The 24,023-nt window shown below is 40.1% G+C and overlaps 1 protein-coding gene and 1 long non-coding RNA gene across 2 annotated transcripts; one reads left to right on the top strand and one right to left on the bottom strand.

Moving 5' to 3' along the window:
• Window positions 1-378: 378 nt before the first annotated feature.
• Window positions 379-11,644, bottom strand: LOC139650682 (uncharacterized). Its single transcript, XM_071527426.1, has 10 exons — window positions 11,506-11,644; window positions 10,872-10,996; window positions 10,532-10,812; window positions 9,366-9,488; window positions 5,910-6,088; window positions 4,578-4,667; window positions 1,147-1,414; window positions 860-1,097; window positions 637-731; window positions 379-526 (listed from the first exon to the last, which is right to left on the bottom strand). Exons 1-10 carry the CDS (start codon window positions 11,642-11,644, stop codon window positions 379-381), a joined length of 1,686 nt encoding a protein of 561 aa, XP_071383527.1.
• Window positions 11,645-22,642: 10,998 nt separating this feature from the next.
• LOC139650681 (uncharacterized) lies at window positions 22,643-23,662 on the top strand. Its single transcript, XR_011695652.1, has 3 exons — window positions 22,643-22,728; window positions 22,969-23,094; window positions 23,607-23,662. It is a non-coding gene; the product is annotated as an uncharacterized lncRNA (long non-coding RNA).
• The last annotated feature ends 361 nt before the right edge of the window (window positions 23,663-24,023 follow it).

Below are 24,023 nucleotides of genomic sequence, written 5' to 3'. Positions count from 1 at the left end.
TGTGTGTGTGTGTGTGTGTGTGTGTGTGTGTGTGTGTGCGTGTGTGTGTGTGCGCGTGTGCGTGTTTGGGTGTGAATGTGTGTACATATCTGTGTCTTACAAAACTCTATATCTATAGGCCTCAAAAGACCAAAGCATGTGTTACTGGCTGCTCTAGTTAGTAAAGACTAGTCTCTAATAGTCTCTAATTGCACAGCATGACTGCTTCACACATCAAGCTATTAAAGGACAGTATTTAGTCAATTTAACAGTATTCTTTTACCCATGTTTCAGCCAGTACAGGTTAAATGTGATTACAGTTCAGCTGAATCTCTCAGATAAAGGCATCTCCCCACATCGCATTTTGTCCTGGTTCTTCTATATTCCTGTCTAGTGGCTTTACGGAGGAGCCGCCTTTTCGCAGACCCAGAATCTGCGACTTTTGCACGTTTCGTCGTTCCAGCTGTTTTCCAACGCGTAGAACCTGACTTCCGCGCAGTCTTCTTCCACGCCTAGGTAGTCGTTCGGCTCCCCGCGGCCCCAGTAGCTGAAAACCAAAGACGAGATTGAGGATTACAGCAGGCCAGTCTGGTCTCGTCTGATTAGGGATGACGTGAAAGTGGATGACAGGTTTATCTCAGCACTAGACAATGTTACCTAGTATTCAGCGGTGAGCCGTCCACCCACTTCCATATCCGCTCTCTGAAAGTGAGTCCAATCCAGTAATGCTGCCTGAAATTCCCCAAGAACTCCTGGCATGGAGGCACAAAAACTGTAACGGACTCTATCTGGATGTCAGTGGATTTATTCATTTTGCCCCCTAGCCTCAGATGATGCTCACACACACACACACACACACACACACACTCTTTCCTCCCACCTGTTCCTCTCTGCTGTTGATGATCACCAGGTCCGCTTGCTTGCTCAGACAGTCCTGCCTGCTCTCCTCCCAGCTCTTCTTCTCAGTGGAGAGGTAGTACAGCCTGAAGCCAAACCGCTGCCAATTTTTAGGGCAACTTTTCTCTGGAAAGAATATGTTAAAAACATCTTTATGTGTCAAACATAAGTAACACGTCATGGCGAGAGCCCATGTCATTATAACTGAAGAGAGGTCTTCGCTACTTACTTTCGAAGCAAACTCTGATGCGCAGATCATCTCTTTCCCACCGTAACTGGTCTCTCTCTTTAGTCAGGTTGTTATAACTGGTCTGTAACTGGTCTCTCTCCTCAGTCAGGTCGTTGTAACTGGTCTGTAACTGGTGTTTCTCTTTAGTCAGGTTGTTGTAGAGGGTCTGTAACTGGTCTCTCTCTTTAGTCAGGTTGTTGTAACTGGTCCGGAACTGGTCTCTCTCCTCAGTCAGGTTGTTGTAGAGGGCCTGTAACTGGTCTCTCTCTTTAGTCAAATTTGTGCAATTGTTCTGCAACTGGTCTCTCCCTGCAGTGAAAAGTAAATAGTTTGTTCACAGAAGATGCAAAAATAGCAGCAATCTTTTTCCATAGACGTCCACACTTCTGTTACCTTGAGGCAGACTTCATATCAGACGCCCAGCGATATTTTTATCTCCTTTTTCTTGCTCTCCCTCCTCTCTCTCTTTCTCTCTTTGCTCTATTTCGATTCAGCAGCTCTCGGTATTTCTGTCTAGAAGATACATGGATTTGGTCTGCTCACACTTGGATACAACCCTATTACACACTATATATTTCTTTTCAAATCCTGAGCTTCCATTCATTTAATTTATTTTGACTGAGAAAATAGTTAGGGCTCACTTTGAAATGAAACATTTTCAAGATGTAGAGCAGATTTGTGACACTTTGACCCCGTGACGTGTTGGAAGCACCATATCTTTTTTTTTAAATCGGTTCCAGTGTGTGTGTGTGTGTTTGTGTGTGTGAGAGAGTGTGTGTTTACAAAAAGCTTAATACAAGCAGTTTGCCAGAGTGACAAATATCATATATGGCTGTCTCACTCCCACTTTTTAAAGATATGGCTGCATCATATCTGTGGTTATCTGTGGTTCCATCTGTTATAGCTAAGCAACCAAAAAACTATGTGTACAGGCAACAACAACAACCACTTCCGTATTTGGTTACGTTTTGGGTCATGGACAAACGACTTTAGTTATAGTTAGGAAAAGGTTTGGGTCATGGTTAGACATTTGTTTGTTAAAAGACAATTTAATTCTTGTGGATGTTGAAAAGCATCACTGAAATGGGGCTTGACACCAGGGAGGCAGGAAGGAAGTGTGTCTTTGAAGACAAGTGTAAAAAAAAAAACTATGTCAGCAGAGGAGGGGAATCGCACAGTTGTGGCCAGATTGAACACACACTAGTACCAATGAAATGCCGATAAAAGCATGATCCATAATCTAAAGATTTTATCCTATTTGAGGTTTTATGTTTAAAGCAATATTGCTCTTTGGGGTTATTTGGCACTTGACCTCCATGAAAACCAGAATATAAACTAATCACTCAAGATCAGATGCAGCTGAAGGAGTTTGTAGCATTCTGATTTTTACTTCCCATTCATTTGAATGAGGCAAGAAAATAGCCTGAAAACTGACATTTAACATGTTGGTGAACAGATTCCACAACAGATCCTGCTTTTAAGACAACAAAGCAGTCCTGGGTCCTTCATCCTTTACATTAAAATTTGTATTTCAAAATAAAAGTAGATCCGGTCTCCCAAACAGGAACTATCTCTCTGAAATGGTATTCCTCCACTATGTTCTCTTCTATCAATAAAAATGCTATTTGGTGAAATTATGTTCTAAAACGTTGGACCAACAGTCAGTTGAAATAGCAGGATCTGTTGTTGAATCTGAGTCTATTTTCATGACCTCATTCAAATGAATTCAAAGTAAAAATCTGAATGCTACAAACTTGTCCAGCTGCATCCAATCTTGGTGCGTAGTTTATATTCTGGTTTTAATGGACAATAACCCCCATGTTAAAACTAAGTGAATATTGCTTTAACTGTCTCAGATAAACAGTATGATGGTTCAAAAATAATTAACTGGTGTTGAGCTGGGTCTTAAAATGTGACTTCTGATTGGTGGAGCTCACTACAGACTTGCATACCCAAAATGGCATCAAAGTGACAGGAACAAACTACATTAGAATGGCTGAACACAGCGGTAGAAACTAGATGTAAGACAGGATAAGATTAAAAAATGAACTACAGCATTATGAGGGTGTGCAAAGAAAACAGCAGTAGAACATACTGACATAAAACACAAAATATGAAATATCTGCATCAATCAATATGCTGGAAAAATGTAACATGTATGCCAAAATTTACCAGCGTCCAAGATGCTTCACACTGATTGTATTACTTTTCCCATTCAAAGTTCTCATTCAGGTTTACGTCACGAGGGTAATTTACTTTTAAAGCTATTTCTCATTACTATAAGAACAAGCTGTTTTTTTTTCCATGTGACTGGAAACTTGTTTCACACTTTATTCAGGGTGTTATAAGTTCATTACTGGCTTCTCACTTTAATGGGGTTGCTGCATGTGGTTTTTGCTTTTTCCTGTTGATAAACTGAAAAGGAAATTAAGTTGACAGCACAGATGGTGGTTTATCACTCACTATCAAAATAAACGCATGAACTTTACCCTAAATGTTCAGAAGCCCATGTACAGTATGTACTGTAAATCAATAAGTATCAGTATCAGTAAGTTCGCCGTTTAGCTATTTAGGTACAGGGTGGAAGTAAATGACATTTACTCTCATTACTGTAATTGAGTAACTTTTAATTGAGTAATTGAGTAACTTTTTTGCATACTTGCACTTTTTTGAGTACGTTTGGAAATCAGTCATTTAACTTTTGCCTAAAGCTGCTGGGTGTAGAAGATTTACTTCAATGTATCATTCTCAAAATCATTTTAATTTCACAGTTCGAATAATGACATGAATTTCATAATCTTATTTTTAGAATACTCAGTATAGTCGATCCCTTACAAAAAGGTCACATGTGAAAACCCACGTGAATTCAAAACACATGTGCTTTTTGGACACATGTTGGTTTTCAAACGTGAAATTATTTCCCTTTCCCTATGTGAAAATGACATTTGCACCTGTGAATTGTCTCTTTGCCTATGAAATTAAGTTTTCACATGTGAAACAAATATTGTCTATGTAATGGCAGGTGAACATGTGGAAAAAAATGTTCACGTGAAAAAAAAAACACTTTACAACTATGAATTGAAATGTTCACATCTGAATTAAAAACTGTCACACGCGATGCCAGGATACAATGTGAAAAAAAATGTTAACATATGAAATCCAACATGTGTCCAAAAAGCACATGTACTTTGAATTCACATGTGGGCTTTCATATGAGGGATAACATGTACAATATCACATGTTGATCTCTCTGTCCTCTTGTCCTTTTTACATTGCATGGGAAAGATCATTGGTAACAATGTCTAATTTTGTTCAAAGTAACTCACCCAGGACAAGCTCCAACCACCTCCAATATTGTCATTTAAAAACCCAGCATAACAAATTGCGCAAATTTTTCATTTTACTTTCATCATTTTCTGTCACGACACAGAAGCCAAACCAAATGCTTCCATCTGAAGCTGGACTCACTCACAGCAGGCAAAGCGCAGGGAGATGGTGAGAGTGGTTTGGAGGATGCACAGCAGTCCAAAGCTTAGGAGAACCGCTTGAACCACTTTTCCACCTGCATAAGCAAAAAGGAAGTCACACATACACACACACTTGTATGTACAGCTAGGTATACGTGACACACAGACAACTGTACATGGCGAGGCTGAGTAAATTAATCCATGAACTCCTACAGCAACTGAATGGACGTTCACAGGTATTACCCATTACTCAAGGGTTAGGGTTAGGGTTAGGGTTAAAAAGGGAAGAAAGGGTTAAAAGGACTATAGAGAATAATACAAGATAGAAGTAAATCAAAGGGAGAAAATAAAATGAAGGAAGAAAAATAACAAAAAAAACATGACAACCTATGCTTAAAGGAGGAAAAAAGAAATATTAAATACAGGAAATAGAATGATTGCATACTTACTGTAGCATAATCATGTAGATAAATAAACAAAGACAAGAATTTACAGAAACCTTGACATGAATGCACTCATGTTTAGAAATAAGGCCTATGGGACAGTGGGACATAAGCAATATTGATTACAAAGGTCAATAAATATGAGAGTCCAGTTAGTAAGCGTTTCATTTTTAGCACCATTGATCTTGGCTATAGAACTTTTCAATATTGTCTTTTTAGCAGCCGATGATGCAGCCAGAATTATACGTTTATCTTGGTAGGACAGGGTGATTTCAGGATTAAAGTCCAAAGAAAAGAAGGGATGGACATTTTCCGTCGTTCCTTTATGAGGAGTTTCTTCTGTAGTACTAGAACATATGCATGAAATGAGAATGGACGTTTGAAGCATTGATATGAGTCTATTCTAAGTCTGTGTGCGGGGGTAAAGTAGGCTGTATGAGCAAATTTAAAGTGAATTAGGTGGTGAGCAAGGTTTTTGGAGGAAGAAAAGAGATCCTTAAAAACCTGACATCACTCAAATTACAATGCAAGATTCCCTTTTTCCCCATTTCATGGCATTATTCATGAAATCTGGATGGAATATTTTTCCATCAACACCGGCTGTTCTTCAGTTTCCTCAAAATTTTGTGAAGCTTTGTGGGAGATGGTGTGAAATTTTGCGTCTAATAGCATTTTTCACTGACCAAGACATTTCTGCTATTGAAAATGTATTGAAAGTGTTTGCAATGTGAATGCAGTCATATAAAAAATATTGTCAATTATCAGAGGTGATGTTCAGAATTACTGCATTTTTCATGTAAATGAGTTTAAAAAGTTACTCCTAAAATCTGCTCAAGGATAATATTTGGTGTAGCTTGGCTTCCACCTGTGAAAGTCAAGCAGCTGTCTTCTTACCACAGATCGGTGCTGTCCGGTGCCTGCGCTCCACTGTGTTGGTCTCCATGTCATCATCACCGGCTGAACCTTTAGGAGAGTTTATAAAAGTCTGTATGATTTCTGACTCTGCTGAAGGAGCTGACATGGCCATCTGCTGTTCACCTGTCGGAGCTTTAACTCTGCCCTTTCTAACCCAGCTGTGGAAAGGAAGGAAGCAGTCAGATTTACGCTGACACTGTGCTTCTTCTTCTATTTCATCTCCTGGTTCTTCTTCATCAATCTCTTCCATGATGAGTTCATTTTACTTTGCCTTGACATGGGTAAGGTTTTGATAAATGGAGAGTTGGGACAATCATGATAATAATAAAGTTTATTTGTATCTGTTTTTCAATAGATCAGGATTTTGACAATCAAATAAAAGAAAAAATCATACAAAAATAAAAATAAAAAGTACATTAAGTAAGTAAAGTTTATTTATATAGCACCTTTCACAGAGCAAAGTCACAAAGTGCTTCACAAGAGTAAAATATTTAAAAACAAGAGGGCAAGATAGACACAAGAATGCACAAGATACAAAGATAAGGATAGAGGGTAACAACAACAACATAATAGCAAAAATAATAAGATAAAAGACATATAAAAAATAAATTAAATAAAAAACAACAATTGACAGCATGCGTAGATGAGACAACGTAGTAGGTTTTGTTGTACAAAGATCAGTCAATCAGTTTTGTTGTTAAATTGGATTCTGAATTTTAAAGGCAGTAAGATGGCAAATCTATGTAATCAAGCAAAATGTATTTATTCTGAGTGAGACTGATAGAAATGTAATTCTCCTTCCTATAAATGCATACATCTGTTATGCTGTCTTATAATAGACGGTATGTTAAGTCTGCATAAGAAATAAGTAAAACTTAAAGAGTAATTAAACCCCAAACCCAAATCTGTGTAAAACCTGACAACTAATGATAAAAAGCATTCTACTTAAATTGCCATCTGCTATTGGCTGGTCTTAGGTGCCGGGTGATTTCACCTTGTATAGAGTACATGACCACTTATTATGACAAACATAATAAGTTAAAAAAAACATTGAATTGTTCTTCTTGAAACATAAATTATTCAATATGTTTAGGATCACCACAGCGACAGAAACAGCCTGTTCTTGGTAAGGCTCAGAGAGATGCTGGAAAATGGATTGAGAGTGTTTTTGGTACATGACACCACACACACAGCTTTGAATGGACCTCAAGACATAAAATAAAACACTGCAAAGTGTAGACCATGGGACCTTCAAAAGTATTAAGTGTTAAAGGTAAAAGTGGACATGATCGATCATGATGAAGTGAAAATAAATTATTTTCAGCAACAAATATTTATGAGTATAGATGCATCTTACAGAGGCCTTTTAGCTCAGATGTTTATTCATACCTGAAAAATCTAATTTATGTACAGTAAATTTTGCTGTGAGAGACAGACAGAGCTGTGGAAGTAGACACAACAAAATGATTTCATAGAATGTTTTTCTCGCAGATCCACTTTCTTCGTGCCTTGCAGCTTAAATCATTCCATTGCTTTAAAACATTATATGTGTTCGCAGTCTCTACACAGTCTTCTTCATTATGCCAATTATCAGGCTGATTATAATACCAGTACCTACAGAGATAAACAACAACTGTCAGACAATCACCTAAATCATTGCCTCATAAAACTTTTAAAATCATTAGAATTGACTTGGTATAATTGTATTGCTTGGAATCATACGGTTCTTTCTGAGTTTTTTTTTTTTTAAATCAAAATGTAAAATAAATATTTATCTACATATTCATGACTTTTAATAAAGAACCTTTTGTGGTTAAATATTTAAAAAGATAGAAAGCACATAACAGTTTTGCCAGCTGGAATGTCAAATTTTGATGCTCATTATCTCAGAGCTGCACTCCACCCAGGTAGAACCTTATAAGTTCACAATTTCTCATTTTGGTGTAATACGTATAGTATAGCATAGGACAGAAAATCTCTTCCTCATCTGTGTTGTTCCCTCTGTTGTTTCTACTTTTAAATATAGTTTGGAGGAAGGAGTGTGGTGAGAGTCAGTAAAATACAAATTTGAAAACGTCATACCCTGTGGTCAGTGCAGTTCCATCTACCCATTTCCAGGTATCTTCTCTCTCTTCATCAGTCAGACCAATCCAGGCTCTCACGTTTAATGAGGCGATAAAGTTCTAGGTTTCAAATAGACAGACAGTCAGTTTGCTATAAATAATAGAAAATTATAGGATTTGTTGACGGTAAGAAATGCATTAAGAAACACCAGCGTTATCCTTTAATTTTTCTCTACTGCCCTCCCAGCCACATTGGATAAAAAAAAGAGTGTAATGTCCGGCCTTCACAATATCACTATTCTTCATGAGGTGAGATACTAAAGAATGAACAGAGATGACCATGGGAAAAACTCATCAATAGCGTAAAGATTTGCCATCCTTTTCTATAACTGCTGCAAAATTATATAAGGCTCAGTGGAATAAATATGTAATGAAATTTAGTGTGATTATCTAGGGAGAATAGTAGCAAGACGGTCTGACCTTTACTAATTATGAATATCCCCTAATATTCACTTCATTCATTTCCTTTTATTTCTTACGATGTTATTATTCTGTATCCATTATTCATGTTGTACACAGTGTACAGTGCATACACTTTATAGGCAGCAGCTTTGTGTAATTGTGGACCCCTCTTCCTTTCTTTGATAAATTCAGAAAGCCAAACAAAAAAATGCATTGTCGTAAAATTACACATTTCCCTTCCATCTTTTAAATAAGGAATTCGTGTTTGATAAGAAGGACGATTAGTGGTTAGATTATTCAGGCTACAATAGGTGCAAGAAAAACAGAAGCTCTTGATTGTTTAATCCACCATTTGACTCAAGCTCACCTGTTCCTCTATGCTAGATATGATCACCAGCAGTGCGCCTTTATTTTCACAGTCAGTCCTGCTGTCTTTCCAGTTTTTCATTTGGGCGGAGATGAAATAGCAACTGCAGCCAAACTTCCACCAGTTGTCAGGACAGCAAGCTTTCTCTGTTGGACAGCACAATATGACACATCCTGAGTCACACTATACAACACCAGGACAAGATAAAACACAACGCAATACAATACAGGAGAAACATCACTCACTGGAGAAACATCACTTTCAGCTTTCAAATATGTTATCCCTCTGTCCCATGGGGGTTCGGTTGTAATGACTATTCCTGTCTCTCATAGCGGGAAGCAAGAAAACAGACTGCAACCTTATTGAGGTGGAGGGGTTTGCGTGTCCCTGCGACCCTGAGAGCTGTGCTGTCTGAAGCATCTGGCTCCTTGTAGGGTCACCCATGACAAATTGGTCAGACAAATAGCGGTTCAGAAAGACTCTTATGATGGCCGAGCATAAAATTGAGAGAACCTCGCCCAGATTAGGGACACTGGAGCCCACTCATGGAGCCATGCCTGGGAGCAGTGCTCATAGGTGAGCACCTGGTGGCCGGGTGACCCCCGTAGCTCGGCTGGGCTCAGCCCTAAGCAGTGATGGGAGGCTGCTGCCTTGTGGGTCCACCACCTGCAGGGCAAAGAATAGGTGTCATGGTGCCTTGCTGATCAGGCAAGAGGTGAGAGCGGAGGAGGTCCAGGGTCTTGGATCCTGACAACCAAAACTGGCTCTTGGGATGTGGAACGTCATCTCGCTGGAGGAGAATGAGCCGGAGCTTGTGCAGGAGGTTGGGAGATACCAACTACACATAAATGAGCTTACCTCACACACAGCACCGATTGTGGAACCAAGCACCTTGACGGAGGATGCCTCTCTTACTCCAGAGTTGCCCAAGGTGAGAGGTGTGAGAATACTCACAAGCCTCTGGCTGGTTGCGGCACAGCTGGAGTTAACCCTAACCTGGTGAATGAGAGGGTTGCCTCAGCGTGACTTTGAGTTGCAGATCGGAGGACTTTGACTGTTGTTTGCATACACACCTAACAACAGCTCAGAGTGCTTAATCTTCTTGGAGGCTGTGGGTGGGGTATTGGAAAAGGCCCCATCTACGGACTCCATAGTTCTACTAGGGGACTTCAACACTCATGTGGGAAACAATGGGAAACCTTGAGGGGTACGACTGGGAGGAATGGCCTGCCCACCATGAGTGGTGCTTTGTTGTTTCTGTGCAAGTCACAGACTGGCCATAACAAACACCATGTTTGAACATAGGGACGCTTATAAGTGTACATGGTAGCAGAGCGTCCTTGGCCAGAGGTTGATGATAGACTTTGTAGTCTCTGGGATCCCCCAGGAGGAGTTGGTGGAAGTTGCCAGGAAAAGACAGGCCTGGACTGCACTGCACTACTGGCCCTGTTGCCACTGCAATCCTGAAGGATCAGTGGGTTGAAAATAGGTGGATACATTTGGATACATTTTCAGATTCATTTGGAAGTGCATGGCTGCAATGAATTCACAAAAATGCCCCCAAATGTTTCAATAGTGGCTGAAAATGAGAACCTCAATAAAAACATTTAAAATAAAGTCACTCACCACATAATTGCTTTTGTAATTCATCTCTTTCTTTGGTGAGGTTGCTGTTAATGGCTCTTAATTGCTCTTCCTCATTCTCTAACTGGTTCATCTTTTGGGTCAGGTTTTGGTTGATGCTTTTCAGTTCATTGGCCGCTTCAGCCGCAATGCTGTAATTGGTCTGTAACTGGTTGCTCTGGTAGGTCAGGTTGTTGTAAATGGTCTGTAACTGGTCTCTCTCACTGGTCAGGTTGTTGTTATTGGTCTGTAACTGGTTTTTCTCACTGGTCAGGTTAGCATTGTCCACCCACAGCTGATTTCTCTCCTCGTTCCAGCTGGTTTTGTCCTGAATAACTGCCATAGCAGGTGAACGACATGTTGGAGGCTCATATGTTTATCATTCACATCACTTATTTAGGCGAGCTATAATAGCCATCACCAAACTGAAAACTCACATTGGACTCCCAGGCCGATGATCCCAGCCAGGAGGAGAAGACACAGCAGCCCCAGAAACACTGCAGCAGCTCGGAAAGGATTCCTCTTTTCTGAACTTACTGTGACTGAAGTGACTGTGGGCACAAATTAACTGTGTTGGGGAAAGTTGCTTTTAAAAGTAATTAGTAAGGCACATTGTTACTAGTTATGGTACAAACTTGCTCTTTATTAAACTTGTTGGAGTATTTTTGCTTTCCACACTTCAAAAGCATGTGATAGCAATATAACTTGCACTGCCAATCATTGTTTTAAAATGCAATGCAAGATGACTGCTCTGTTTTTAAAACAGTAAGCCATTGTCATTTATATCAAGCAGACTTAGCTTGCGCTTTTCCAATTAGTGGCATGTTGTCTGCACAAGATGCTGTGAGATTTTTTTTTTTTACTTTTTAAATATTTGCTCTCACAAAAATGGAACAAAATGAACAAAAAGTAAAAGAAACAACGTTCTAATTTTAAAAAGTAACAAATTACAAAAACTGAAAAAGTGTGTTAAGTCACTAGTTGCCACAAAAAAGTTAGATAGATAGATAGATACTTTGGTGTTGACCCTCAGTAGTGTCCTGTAGTTTCGGTGGCGTACTCTCCTCCACCCAGTGGTTGTCATAAATCTGCAGGCTGTCTGCACTTTCATAGATGTCCACAGTCCTCTCCTCCTTCTCGCCTCCCTGAAATCGAACTTTCTTGGTGAGGTCTGGCGTGGCGTACAGATCCTCAGACATCGCTGTATAATCACAGTGTTTTCTCACCACACTTCAGCTGTGTGTACCTGAATCAATTCAGATGTACTCTACTGTAGGGTGCTCTATTCCTCTCTGCGCAACACTACTCCAACTCACTGTTTTTCAACGTTCAGGAAATAGAGAAGTAGCTAGAAACTTACACCTTAATGTAACCAGTAGAGTTATTCGTGTGGGTGGTGTTGGCAGACACAGAGTTCCACATACCCAATTCCTCAGAGCTTCACACAGAGTGCTACCAATCATTCAATTAGCAGGTGTGTGTGGTATAGATATATACCTCCCCAGGTAGAAGCACTACCAGAATGCTCTCCCCTTTTGCCCTGGGTGTTGTGCTCTGATGTCCCTCATTGAGAGGTATGTTTTACTGTGTAGCCTTTGTTTCCTGCAACTGTTTCACTGCTAATTTTAGTGATTGTTACATTGCTGTTTCAGAGGTTCCAGTACTGCTGCATTTGGTCTTCCATCATAGACCCGCCACAATAGGTTCCTGGGAGATCCATGGTTGATAGGAGACACAGCAAATGTGTTTGTGTCCACTGAGGTAACCTCCACATTAGTTAATCTCACTTAGTGTACAGTGTGTGTGGATGTGCTCTCAACAGAGCAACTAACAAGCTTTTTGTATTTTGTAGGATGTCTGCCACTGCTGCTTTGCCTTGTTGGTGGTTTTTCTTTTTTTTATCAGTTGTCTTAAATATTCATGCCTGTAAAGCGTGGTGATCACAACGGTTTCGGAGTGATCCCACGGCTCTGATTTCCTATCTCTTAACAGTTGTAAGTGTTTGAGCGGTTGTGGCCGTACACGCTCTGGGGTGGTGAAATTACCCAAATGTCAAACACCACATGTTGTATGCTTCCTTATTGAAAAAGGGTGGTAGCATCTGTGTGCACGTGTGTTGAATTCCACCAGCTGCGGCCACACTGATCCATCGGATAACGGACAGAATTATTGATGGATAGATTTCTGTCCATTGGGCTGTCCAAACACCTCAGGTGGAATACTTTGGTCTATAAAACGAACCGAGCCAGTAGTTTAAGCTCCTAAAACAGGTACAACCACCGGTACTACTCTGTATTTATTTTTTCAGAACCGGAACGCATGTCGTCAAATTCACTCCCGGGAACAGCGTACGGGTGCGTTTTGGCCCAATGACCCCCTGGATATAGCCTAGATTTGTTTCCTCTTACTCAAAGACGCCCTCTAGAGGCCATCCTATGAAGCGACATCTCACTAAGCGTTACCTGACTGACTGCCTGACTGACCTGAATGCTCGGCTGCGCTGTGGGAAAAAGATCTTTTGCAACAGAGCTCCGACCAAAATGGAAATACCAGCAGCCACACACAGCTGCAATGGTTAGCCAAGGTAAAAGTCATCTAAAAATATACATATCACCTGCCTCCATTTCCTGTTAACAAGTTAGTCACATACATGGGCAGTATGTTACTGTCTGTTTCATAAGGTCTCACTTTGATTGAGCGAAGAGCAGGCAGCACGTTCCGCTGATAACTTACCATTTGAGGATTTCAACAACACTCTCTAGACTTTGGGGGTCTCAGGCAACATATTGTGCTGTAGACCAAACTGAACTGACAATACCGATGAATGCGATGGGTCAGTTTGAGGATATCTATGTCAACGTAGAGAGATACTCAGGTAATAATACCAACAGACAAAGGGCACAAAAATATAGAGAAAATATCGATGCAAATGAGGATGAGGAGGTCCACTCGCTGGAGCCAAACAGAACTGGAACTGCACTCTCAGGTAATGGACATGTATGGAAACAAATATATATGCATGCTCATAATGGAGAGTATATTACAAATGCATGCACACACACGCACACACACACGCACACGGATAGACTGTATATTCTAAAACAACTTGCTATTAGGAAAACAAATAAGTAATACGAGTAAAATGACTTCAGTAAGAACCAATGTGGCGAGAGAGTTGAAGGGTGAGAGAGTAAAAAGTAGATGGAGAGAGAGAGGTTTCCTGTCCATTGGTGGTTTTAGCTAACGTGCAGAAGAAAACCACATTGCCTGAATGAATGTCAGCAGTTAAATGCATATCTGCCCTTATGCCCATGTATGCTTATACACTCAAACATGACAAATATTGCCCTCTACTTTCAGGTGCTGGAAATGTAAAGAAGAGATCCTGCAGAGCTGCTGCAGTGTGTCTGGGTCTGCTGTGTCTTCTCCTACTGGCTGGGATCATTGGTCTGGTGGTCCAACGTACGTTTTCCTCATTTCATCCAGTGATGACCGACTGTTATATATTGCTTGAGAACAGCAATCAGAATCTGTAAATCTGCACCTTATGTAATGTTCAAAAACAGTGTCATAAAAGTTAGTCTCTATATTCACAGGGGGCTCGTGTGTGAATTCCTGAATGAGTTCGATTTATGAACATTAAAGCTAATGACAACTAAAATAAATAATTTGTCACAATATTTGTTTATCCACGGTTAACAGGCTTTAAAGACAAAACCAAGTGGGATGTGGAGAGAAATCAGCTATTGGCTAACTATAACAGCCTTACCACAGAGAGAGAGAACCTGAACAACAGTTACAACAATGTCACTGAAGAAAGAGACCAATGTAAGATGATCAGCCACAACCTGACTGAAGAGAGAGGCCAGTTACTGACCAATCACAAGAGGTTTGTAAATAAAGTTTGCAACCACCTCATGCTGATGGAAAACGGAACGAGTCTTCTGGACAAACTTATGGGTCAGTGAGATATTTTGTCCATGATGATTATCAAGTTATTAATGGTTTTACTGTAATTAATTGCAGTCAGAAAAAATAAATTAAATTCAACAAGGTCAACCATTGTCCTAAAACTTTAATATAGATAATATGCAGTTGATATTTATTACAATTGATTCTTAAAGCTAAATCTATGTATCTGTTTATATTTGAAGAGTTGCATTAAATACATCAATTCTAATATCTTCTGCATGTGATAGTGATTCCCCTGATAGTGAAGCAACTATCATGTCAAAGTTTCAGTAAAAAGCACTGGTTACATTTAAAAAATCAATTTGGGCTGTTGTTGTTTTGCTCTATTTATGTGTTATTGAGAGATGTCATGCTGTGTTATAGAACAAATAATAGGTTGTCCTGAAGGCTGGCAAAGATTTGGCTGCAGTTGTTACTACATATCCACTGAGAAGAAGAACTGGGACCAGAGCAGACAGGACTGTCAGAGAAGAGGAGCGAACCTGGTGATCATCAACAGCACAGATAAACAGGTGATTGGGAGGGGAATCATAGCTCAAATAATCAAGGTCTGTACCCACATAATCATTCATGCCTGAAATCAACTCCGTCTTCATCCCCTGTAGACGGTAATTCATTATTGACATGAGCAAGTGGGGATACGTTTTGTCAGTTATTTTGGATTTAATAGAATGCCTCTTGATTTCAAATGCAGAACTTTGTCCAACGTTTCAACAAAAGAGTTTGGATTGGTCTGACTGAGAAAAAAAACTCCTGGACTTGGGTAGATGGCACCACACTGACCTCATCAAAGTAAGAGATTTCACTATTTCAAGAAAGATTTTAAATACACCTGTCACAGCCCCGGTTCACCGCTAGATGGCACCATTGAACTATTCATGTTCATGTTCATATCGTCACACTGACGATAATTATGGCTTAACTGTTGCCACCTGTGTTTAATTGCCCTGTCCTTTGTCTTGGTTTGTTATTTCAGTTGGCTTCCCTCAGTTGCCCTTTTCTCAGTTATCCTGCTCCTGTGAGTTCTCCAGTTGTTTGACCTGAGATACTTGTTTGATTAAAAAGTTGGATTTTTGTTCTGCTGTTTTGATCACCAGCATTTTTGCAAGTAAAGACTCTTTTCAGTTTATTCTTTTGTCTTGAGTTTTGTGTCTCTGCACACATACAGTCATTATTACAGCAAGACTGAGCCACTCTTGGACCCAGCAGAGGCCGACCAGATTCGTTCTGCCCTGGCTGACCAGGGCACTATGCTTGGGGAGCACCAAAGACTGCTATAGGAATTCTCCCAGTCCCCACAGTCCAGACGCCACACCAGAGCCAAGCTCTTTCCCAGCCAGTGCATGACAGTCCAGCTCCTGCATCAGCTAGCCACAGTGAGCCACACTTACCAGCCCCAGAGAGCTACAATGGCCATCCAGGCAAGTGTCTGGCTTTTCTCACTCAGTGATCATTGGCTTTTGAGCTACAACCATCAATGTTCACCACAGACCGTGTCAAGGTGGCATATGTCATCTCGCTTCTCTCGGGGAGAGCTCTGCATTGAGCTACTGCAGTGTGACCATCATTTGTCAATCCCATCAGAGCTTCTGGCAGGAGATGAGAAGGTATTTGATCACCCAGTGAGGCTCCCATTCCCACTGACAGGGAAGACACTAAAAGACTGAGGCATTATTATCCATGTTTATGAACTGCCTTTATGACGACATAAAGGATGAGCTGGCCTCCAGAGCCTTGAAGAGCGACCTGGAGCCACTCATCACATTTGCCATTCAAGTTGACAACGGGATAAGAGCCTTCCCCATTCTGATCAGTCCTGCAGTCACCCAAGGAACCTTGACCCCCTCAGCAACCTCAGTTAAAGAGCTGATGGAGCTGGGGAGGACATGTCAAATTCAAGACAAAAGTATAAACTGAAAAGACTCTGCTGGTGATCAAAACAGCAGAACAAAAATCCAACATTTCTTAGATCAAACAATATCTCAGGTCAAACAACTGGAGAACTCACAGGAGCAGGATAACTCCAAGACTAAGCAAAGGGCAACTGAGGGAAGCCAACTTAAATAGCAAACCAAGACAAAGGACAGGGCACAGGTGAACACAGTAATCTAATTAAACATGAGTGACAACAGTTGAGCCATAATTGTTTTTCAGCAAGAGGTCAGGGTCATGAACAGTTTAATGGTGCCATCTAGTGGTGAACTAGGGCCGTGATAAGACCCATGCTTCAGTCCATAATGCATGTCTCATTCCAGCCATCTTTTGCAATAGTATTATCATATAATATATAATAGTTTTTATATGTTGGCAATGGTAATAGTCTCAATATGAAGGACAACCCTTTTTTTCCTGCACTATTAGTATCTGTTATCTGGATGCAAACTGGAAAACTTTGAGAACCATGATTTGTGATGAGGTCTTACAAGCTGAGCGTGACACTATACATGTATTTCATAGGTTCTGGGCAAAAGGCGAGCCTAATAGTCCAGATGAAGACTGTGTGGAATACAACCCTGAGCTGGGAGGCTGGAACGACCTAGCTTGTAATGTGAAATTATATTTCCTTTGTGAGAAGTTCATTTAGTTGTCAGGAATGCTGTTTTAATGTATTTGCTGTGGTGTGAATGAAACCATAGATTATTTCTTGCAACGATCTCTTCACTGCTCTAATTTACTGATCTCATTTGGCTATTATATTTTTTGCAACTGTCTTCTAATGTAGAGAGTAATGAAATCCAAGATATTTAATTCCACAGAATCAAATTTTGAATGGATCGGTACTAAAGGCATCAAAGGATAATACCTTGACTAGTGAAAGGAAACACTACAATGCATGAGGTGTAGGAGAATGTGGTGTATGAGATTTTGCCCATATATACACACTCCACTAATGAAAACACACGTCCAGGGAAAATATTCAAAAGGGTCTGTTCTTAAAACTCTTTCAAACTGGGGCTGGAGGAAAGGTCTACAACATAATTTAAGGAATCTACAATGTAAACAAATGCTGTGTTAAACTAGACAATAAACTAACTTTTTTTTTTAACCAGAACAGAGGGGTAAGACAAGGATGCAATTTGAGCCCCACGCTATTTAACATTTACATCAACGAATTGGTAAGAACTCTGGAATCTTCTGTATCACCAGGACTCATTCTCGGAGACCAAGAAATTGAATGTCTGCTATATGCAGATGACCTTGTTATACTGTCACCTTCTGAGCAAGGATTACAGCAAAACCTGTCCTTGCTTGAAAATTACTGTAAGGACTGGGAATTATCGATAAACCCAGACAAAACAAAACAACCAGATCTCAGAAAAGCAGATACCACTTCAGTCTTGGAGGGAGACTCACACACACACTACCAACTACACCTACCTTGATGATGAAGTTAATCTGGGCGGTTTGAGATGGCCATCAGGACGCTGACAGAAAAGGCACACAAGACTTTTTATGCCATTAGAAAAACTCTTTACAAATTCAACCCCCCAATTGGAATCTGGCTGAAACTTTTTGATTCCATTATTCAACCAATTATTTTATATGGCAGTGAAATTTGGAGGTCGCTGCATAATTTAGACTGTAAAACCTGGGCCAAAAGCCCACTCGAAATTCTTCACAAATTCACTAAAAACATCCGAGGAGTTCACAGAAATGTCCCAAACTTAGCCTGCAAATCAGAACTAGGAAGATTCCCCCTCCTACTCCCAATAGACAAGAGAGCCTGTAAAATCTGGAGTCACTTGTCACAAAGTGACCCAGACTGTTACCTCCAAAAAGCCTTTACCTGTAAACACCAGAACCCAGAGAGTGACCCGTTAGCACGACTAGCTCAGAAACACCAGCTATATTCAGCTTTTCAACCCCCAACCACAAAATTAAAAGAAATTGTCATCTCCAACAAACATGTAAATGACGAGTATTGGCAAAATGAAATGAAAGCAAACAGCAAATTACAATGTTATGACATTCTTAATAGAGATATCAAATTGGCAAAATATCTTATAATTAACAATTTGAAAAAAAGGAAAGCATTAACAATGTATAGACTGTATGGCCACAGTCTTGCTATAGAGGGACACCCAGAGAGATACATATTTCCCTAAATTTGCTGAAAAAATACCACCATTCCATGATCTGTCACATGAAGAGAAAATCTGTATTCTTTTGGGAGAAAACATCCAAACAGCTGCAGACTTTGTCCTCGCCTGTCATCAGTTCAGAGACAGTGGCTCCTCCATGTCCGCAGCCTGTAAATCCTCTACATGATTTGTTACATTTTCATCTCTTTCATTGTTATATTTTATCACTTTATGCTCTGTTATCGTTGATTATTATTTGAATTATCCTATCATTATATTTTGACCATTATTTTATTATATCTTTGTATGTTACATTTATTTTATTGTTTCTACACAAACACAAACATTCGCACAATTCACACACACACACACACACACACACACACACACACACACACACACACACACACACACACACACACACACACACACACACACACACACACACACACACACACTCTGTTACAAGGGGGAAGGGATTTTAATGTGAAAATGTTGATCCATAACTGATGTACTGTATTGCTTTGGCAACATTGGTTTCTTTCCTGTCATGCCAATAAGAGAGAGAGAGAGAGATTGGAGTGTGATGCACTGAGGCCAAACACATTTCTGAGGATTTAGGTTAAAAGGAATAAACTATAGAGAAGTATAGAGGAGTTCAGGAGGGGCCTGAATAAGGTACTTTGGTGTGATCTCTAAAATATTAAATGATTATCTGTCTCAGTTACCTTTCAATGTGCATTCCTGTTTTGTATTCCTTTTACTGATATAAGGGCATATTTGAAATACAATACATTTTCACAAAGTACATTTTCATTGTTCATAAAAGTGTGTGTGTGTGTGTGTGTGTGCGTGTGTGCGTGCACAAGAGGCAGGGACTAAAAGCACCCTAATGGCTGCCTAATGGAGAGGGAAATTTGACTTTGTTTTGGTACCAAAACAAAAGACCAGTTACAGACCAGTTACAACAACCTGATAGAAGAGAGAGACCAGTTACAGACCAGTTACAACAACCTGATAGAAGAGAGAGACCAGTTACAGACCAGTTACAACAACCTGACAGAAGAGAAAGACCAGTTACAGACCAGTAACAACAACCTGACTGAAGAGAGAGACCAGTTACAGACCAGTTACAACAACCTGACAGAAGAGTAGACACAGGATATGAAGCCATGACCAAAGACAGAAATTATTTTCAGAGGATGCTCCATGGTAATATCACATGTCCTTTATTCCTGCTGGCCAATTTATTTTGGAATAGTGCAAGATTCCTTACTTGCTAGAATGTGAATGGGAACCTCATGGGGGAAATATGGCAATAGCAACTGGACCAGAACTTCCACCCCTAAACTTGCTGCTGTTGAGAATAAACAGTGTTGCATTCTAATTATCAGTTCCTATCATTTGTTTCATGTTCTTGATTATGGTGGCTGTTGATGATCACTGCTATTTATGATAAAACTATTCTTAAAGGATAATGGCCCCTTTTTTAAGTTTGTGCCAATGGTGTAGGTTGTCCCTCTCCTTACCATTCTTCCTGCTGGTGTCTACACAGTCAGCATAGTTGGAGATATCAGGGCTGGTTTTCCTCCCTTCAGAAGAAGCCATTTGCTGTCATTTATTCTTCAAAGATCATTCTTGCAGTGAGCAGCACTTCATCCAGAGAAAGCTGGACTCACCAACATTAGATCTTTTCCTCTCATCCCTTTAGTTTCCTTTGGTATGAAGCATCACAGACCAGTTGGGTTTGTAAACATGAGCGTGCTGTGTGCAGTTTACGGATGTCACCTTTCAGGATTTCTGGTTATTGAAGTTCAATTTTTTCAAACTGTTTGTCTCACTGCCATTTGGAGCCGCCAACTTGTGAAGTTGCTTAGTGAAGCTTTAACTAAAACGGAGAGCTCTTTAACAACAATAGATACACAGTAGAGCTTTCTCTAAAACCTCTAGTTGTGGTGTCTTAACACCGTCAACTGCACTTAAGTGGCCAAGTGACACAAGCTGGCTAGTTTTAGATACCAGGGGAGGCTAAAGGGCATGGAAACTAATGGACAATGTGGCACAATGCAGTTCATTATTGGAATACCTTAACTCAGGCTTTCCCAACCCTGGGGTCGTGACCCCAACTGGGGTCGCATGGAATTCAAATGGGGTCGCCTGAAATTTCTAGTAATTGATCAATACAAATAATTATTATAATAAAAACACCACACACAATTTAAAACAACTAAACGTATCCTACGTTTTCACCCCTCATAAAAATCGAGTTCAAATAAAATGCAGGATACTGTTAACTGAGCTCGGCATATCTTGATTCACGCGATCACACGTGACCAGGCTATGTGCATTCCCACGCTCAAACATAAACAGCGCGCAATTTAATTTGAGTCATTGTTTGTTCAGCATTAATTTGCAGCCTTGTAAATACAAGCTCACCTGTACATATCCTGCGCTGGAAAAATAAAATCCTCACTTTGTGCAGTAATCTGTGGCTCGTCCTGGCTATTCTGCCTCCGGCTGCCGTCCACAATAATATACATGAAATAGCCTAAATGTGGACTAAAATGAACATTTACTTGCAACATAGTATTACAAACTATTACATGATCAAAAACAAATTGATTTTAGCAAAAATCTGTGTGCACATGTGTTGAATTCCACCAGCTGCGGCCACACTGATCCATCGGATAACGGACAAAATTATTGATGGGTAGATTTCTGTCCATTGGGCTGTCCAAACACCTCAGCCGGAATACTTTGGTCTATAAAACGAACCGAGCCAGTAGTTTAAGCTCCTAAAACAGGTACAGCCACCGGTACTGCTCTGTATTTATTTTACAAAACCGGAACGCATGTCGTCAAATTCACTCCCGGGAACAATGCTCGGTTGCGCTGTGGGAAAAAGATCTTTTGGAACAGAGCTCCGACCAAAATGGATTTACCAGCAGCCACACACAGCTGCAATGGTTAGCAGCTATGTGATTATAGCTGTGTGGTTATCACCTGCCTCCATTTCCTGTTAACAAGTTAGTCACATAAATGGGCAGTATGTTACTGTCTGTTTCATAAGGTGTTACTTTGATTGAGCGAAGAGCAGGCAGCACGTTCCGCTGATAACTTACCATTTGAGGATTTCAACAACACACTCTCTAGACTTTGGGGGTCTCAGGCAACATATTGTGCTGTAGACCAAACTGAACTGACAATACCGATGAATGCGATGGGTCAGTTTGAGGATATCTATGTCAACGTAGAGAGATACTCAGGTAATCATACCAACAGACAAAGGGCACAAAAATATAGAGAAAATATCGATGCAAATGAGGATGAGGAGGTCCACTCGCTGGAGCCAAACAGAACTGGAACTGCACTCTCAGGTAATGGACATGTATGGAAACAAATATATATGCATGCTGCATGCTCATAATAGAGAGTATATTACTCAGTTCATGCACACACACACACACACACACACACACACACACGGAATAGACTGTATATTCTAAAACAACTTGCTATTGGGAAAACAAATAAGTAATAAGAGTAAAATGACTTCAGTAAGAACCAATGTGGCGAGAGAGTTGAAGGGTGAGAGAGTAAAAAGTAGATGGAGAGAGAGAGGTTTCCTGTCCATTGGTGGTTTTAGCTAATGTGCAGAAGAAAACCACATTGCCTGAATGAATGTCAGCAGTTAAATGCATATCCGCCCTTATGCCCATGTATGCTTATACACTCAAACATGACAAATATTGCCCTCTACTTTCAGGTGCTGGAAATGTAAAGAAGAGATCCTGCAGAGCTGCTGCAGTGTGTCTGGGTACAACCCAGACACACACACACACACACACACACACACACACACGAAATAGACTGTATATTCTAAAACAACTTGCTACTGGGAAAACAAATAAGTAATACGAGTAAAATGACTTCAGTAAGAACCAATGTGGTGAGAGAGTAAAAAGTAGATGGAGAGAGAGAGGTTTCCTGTCCATTGGTGGTTTTAGCTAACGTGCAGAAGAAAACCACATTGCCTGAATGAATGTCAGCAGTTAAATGCATATCCGCCCTTATGCCCATGTATGCTTATACACTCAAACATGACAAATATTGCCCTCTACTTTCAGGTGCTGGAAATGTAAAGAAGAGATCCTGCAGAGCTGCTGCAGTGTGTCTGGGTCTGCTGTGTCTTCTCCTACTGGCTGGGATCATTGGTCTGGTGGTCCAACGTACGTTTTCCTCATTTCATCCAGTGATGACTGACTGTTATATATTGCTTGAGAACAGCAATCAGAATCTGTAAATCTGCACCTTATGTAATGTTCAAAAACAGTGTCATAAAAGTTAGTCTCTATATTCACAGGGGGCTCGTGTGTGAATTCCTGAATGAGTTCGATTTATGAACATTACAGCTAATGACAACTAAAATAAATAATTTGTCACAATATTTGTTTATCCACGGTTAACAGGCTTTAAAGACAAAACCAAGTGGGATGTGGAGAGAAATCAGCTATTGGCTAACTATAACAGCCTTACCACAGAGAGAGAGAACCTGAACAACAGTTACAACAATGTCACTGAAGAAAGAGACCAATGTAAGATGATCAGCCACAACCTGACTGAAGAGAGAGGCCAGTTACTGACCAATCACAAGAGGTTTGTAAATAAAGTTTGCAACCACCTCATGCTGATGGAAAATGGAACGAGTCTTCTGGGCAGTCATATGGGTCAGTGAGATATTTTGTCCATGATGATTATCAAGTTATTAATGGTTTTACTGTAATTAATTGCAGTCAGAAAAAATAAATTAAATTCAACAAGGTCAACCATTGTCCTAAAACTTTAATATAGATAATATGCAGTTGATATTTATTACAATTGATTCTTAAAGCTAAATTTATATTTGAAGAGTTGCATTAAATACATCATCAATTCAAATATCTTCTGCATGTGATAGTGATTCCCCTGATAGTGAAGCAACTATCATGTCAAAGTTTCAGTAAAAAGCACTGGTAGTCTCCTTCAGCTTACATTTAAAAAATCAATTTGGGCTGTTGTTGTTTTGCTCTATTTATGTGTTATTGAGAGATGTCATGGTGTGTTATAGAACAAATAATAGGTTGTCCTGAAGGCTGGCAAAGATTTGGCTGCAGTTGTTACTACATATCCACTGAGAAGAAGAACTGGGACCAGAGCAGACAGGACTGTCAGAGAAGAGGAGCGAACCTGGTGATCATCAACAGCACAGATAAACAGGTGATTGGGAGGGGAATCATAGCTCAAATAATCAAGGTCTGTACCCACATAATCATTCATGCCTGAAACCAACTCTGTCTTCATCCCCTGTAGACGGTAATTCATTATTGACATGAGCAAGTGGGGATACGTTTTGTCAGTTATTTTGGATTTAATAGAATGCCTCTTGATTTCAAATGCAGAACTTTGTCCAACGTTTCAACAAAAGAGTTTGGATTGGTCTGACTGAGAAAAAAAACTCCTGGACTTGGGTAGATGGCACCACACT

Source organism: Centroberyx affinis, unplaced genomic scaffold (assembly GCF_046629955.1).
Source record: "Centroberyx affinis isolate AG114_WGS23_722 - 3 ecotype Tasmania unplaced genomic scaffold, CSIRO-AGI_Caff_v1 ptg001530l_1, whole genome shotgun sequence".
Taxonomy (NCBI): domain Eukaryota; kingdom Metazoa; phylum Chordata; class Actinopteri; order Beryciformes; family Berycidae; genus Centroberyx; species Centroberyx affinis.
This window is presented reverse-complemented; position numbering and strand designations above follow the sequence as displayed.

Bases quoted from the DNA above. Each gene is read 5' to 3' on its own strand.
- LOC139650682 (XM_071527426.1), bottom strand. From the start codon at position 11,644: ATGTCTGAGGATCTGTACGCCACGCCAGACCTCACCAAGAAAGTTCGA. The intron at 9,489-10,531 runs GTTAGAGAATGA...TTTGCCCTGCAG, and splicing joins CTGACCCAAAAGATGAACCA to GTGGTGGACCCACAAGGCAG. The intron at 1,415-4,577 runs GTGAGTGAGTCC...TTTTCACTGCAG, and splicing joins CTCCCTGCGCTTTGCCTGCT to GGAGAGACCAGTTGCAGAAC.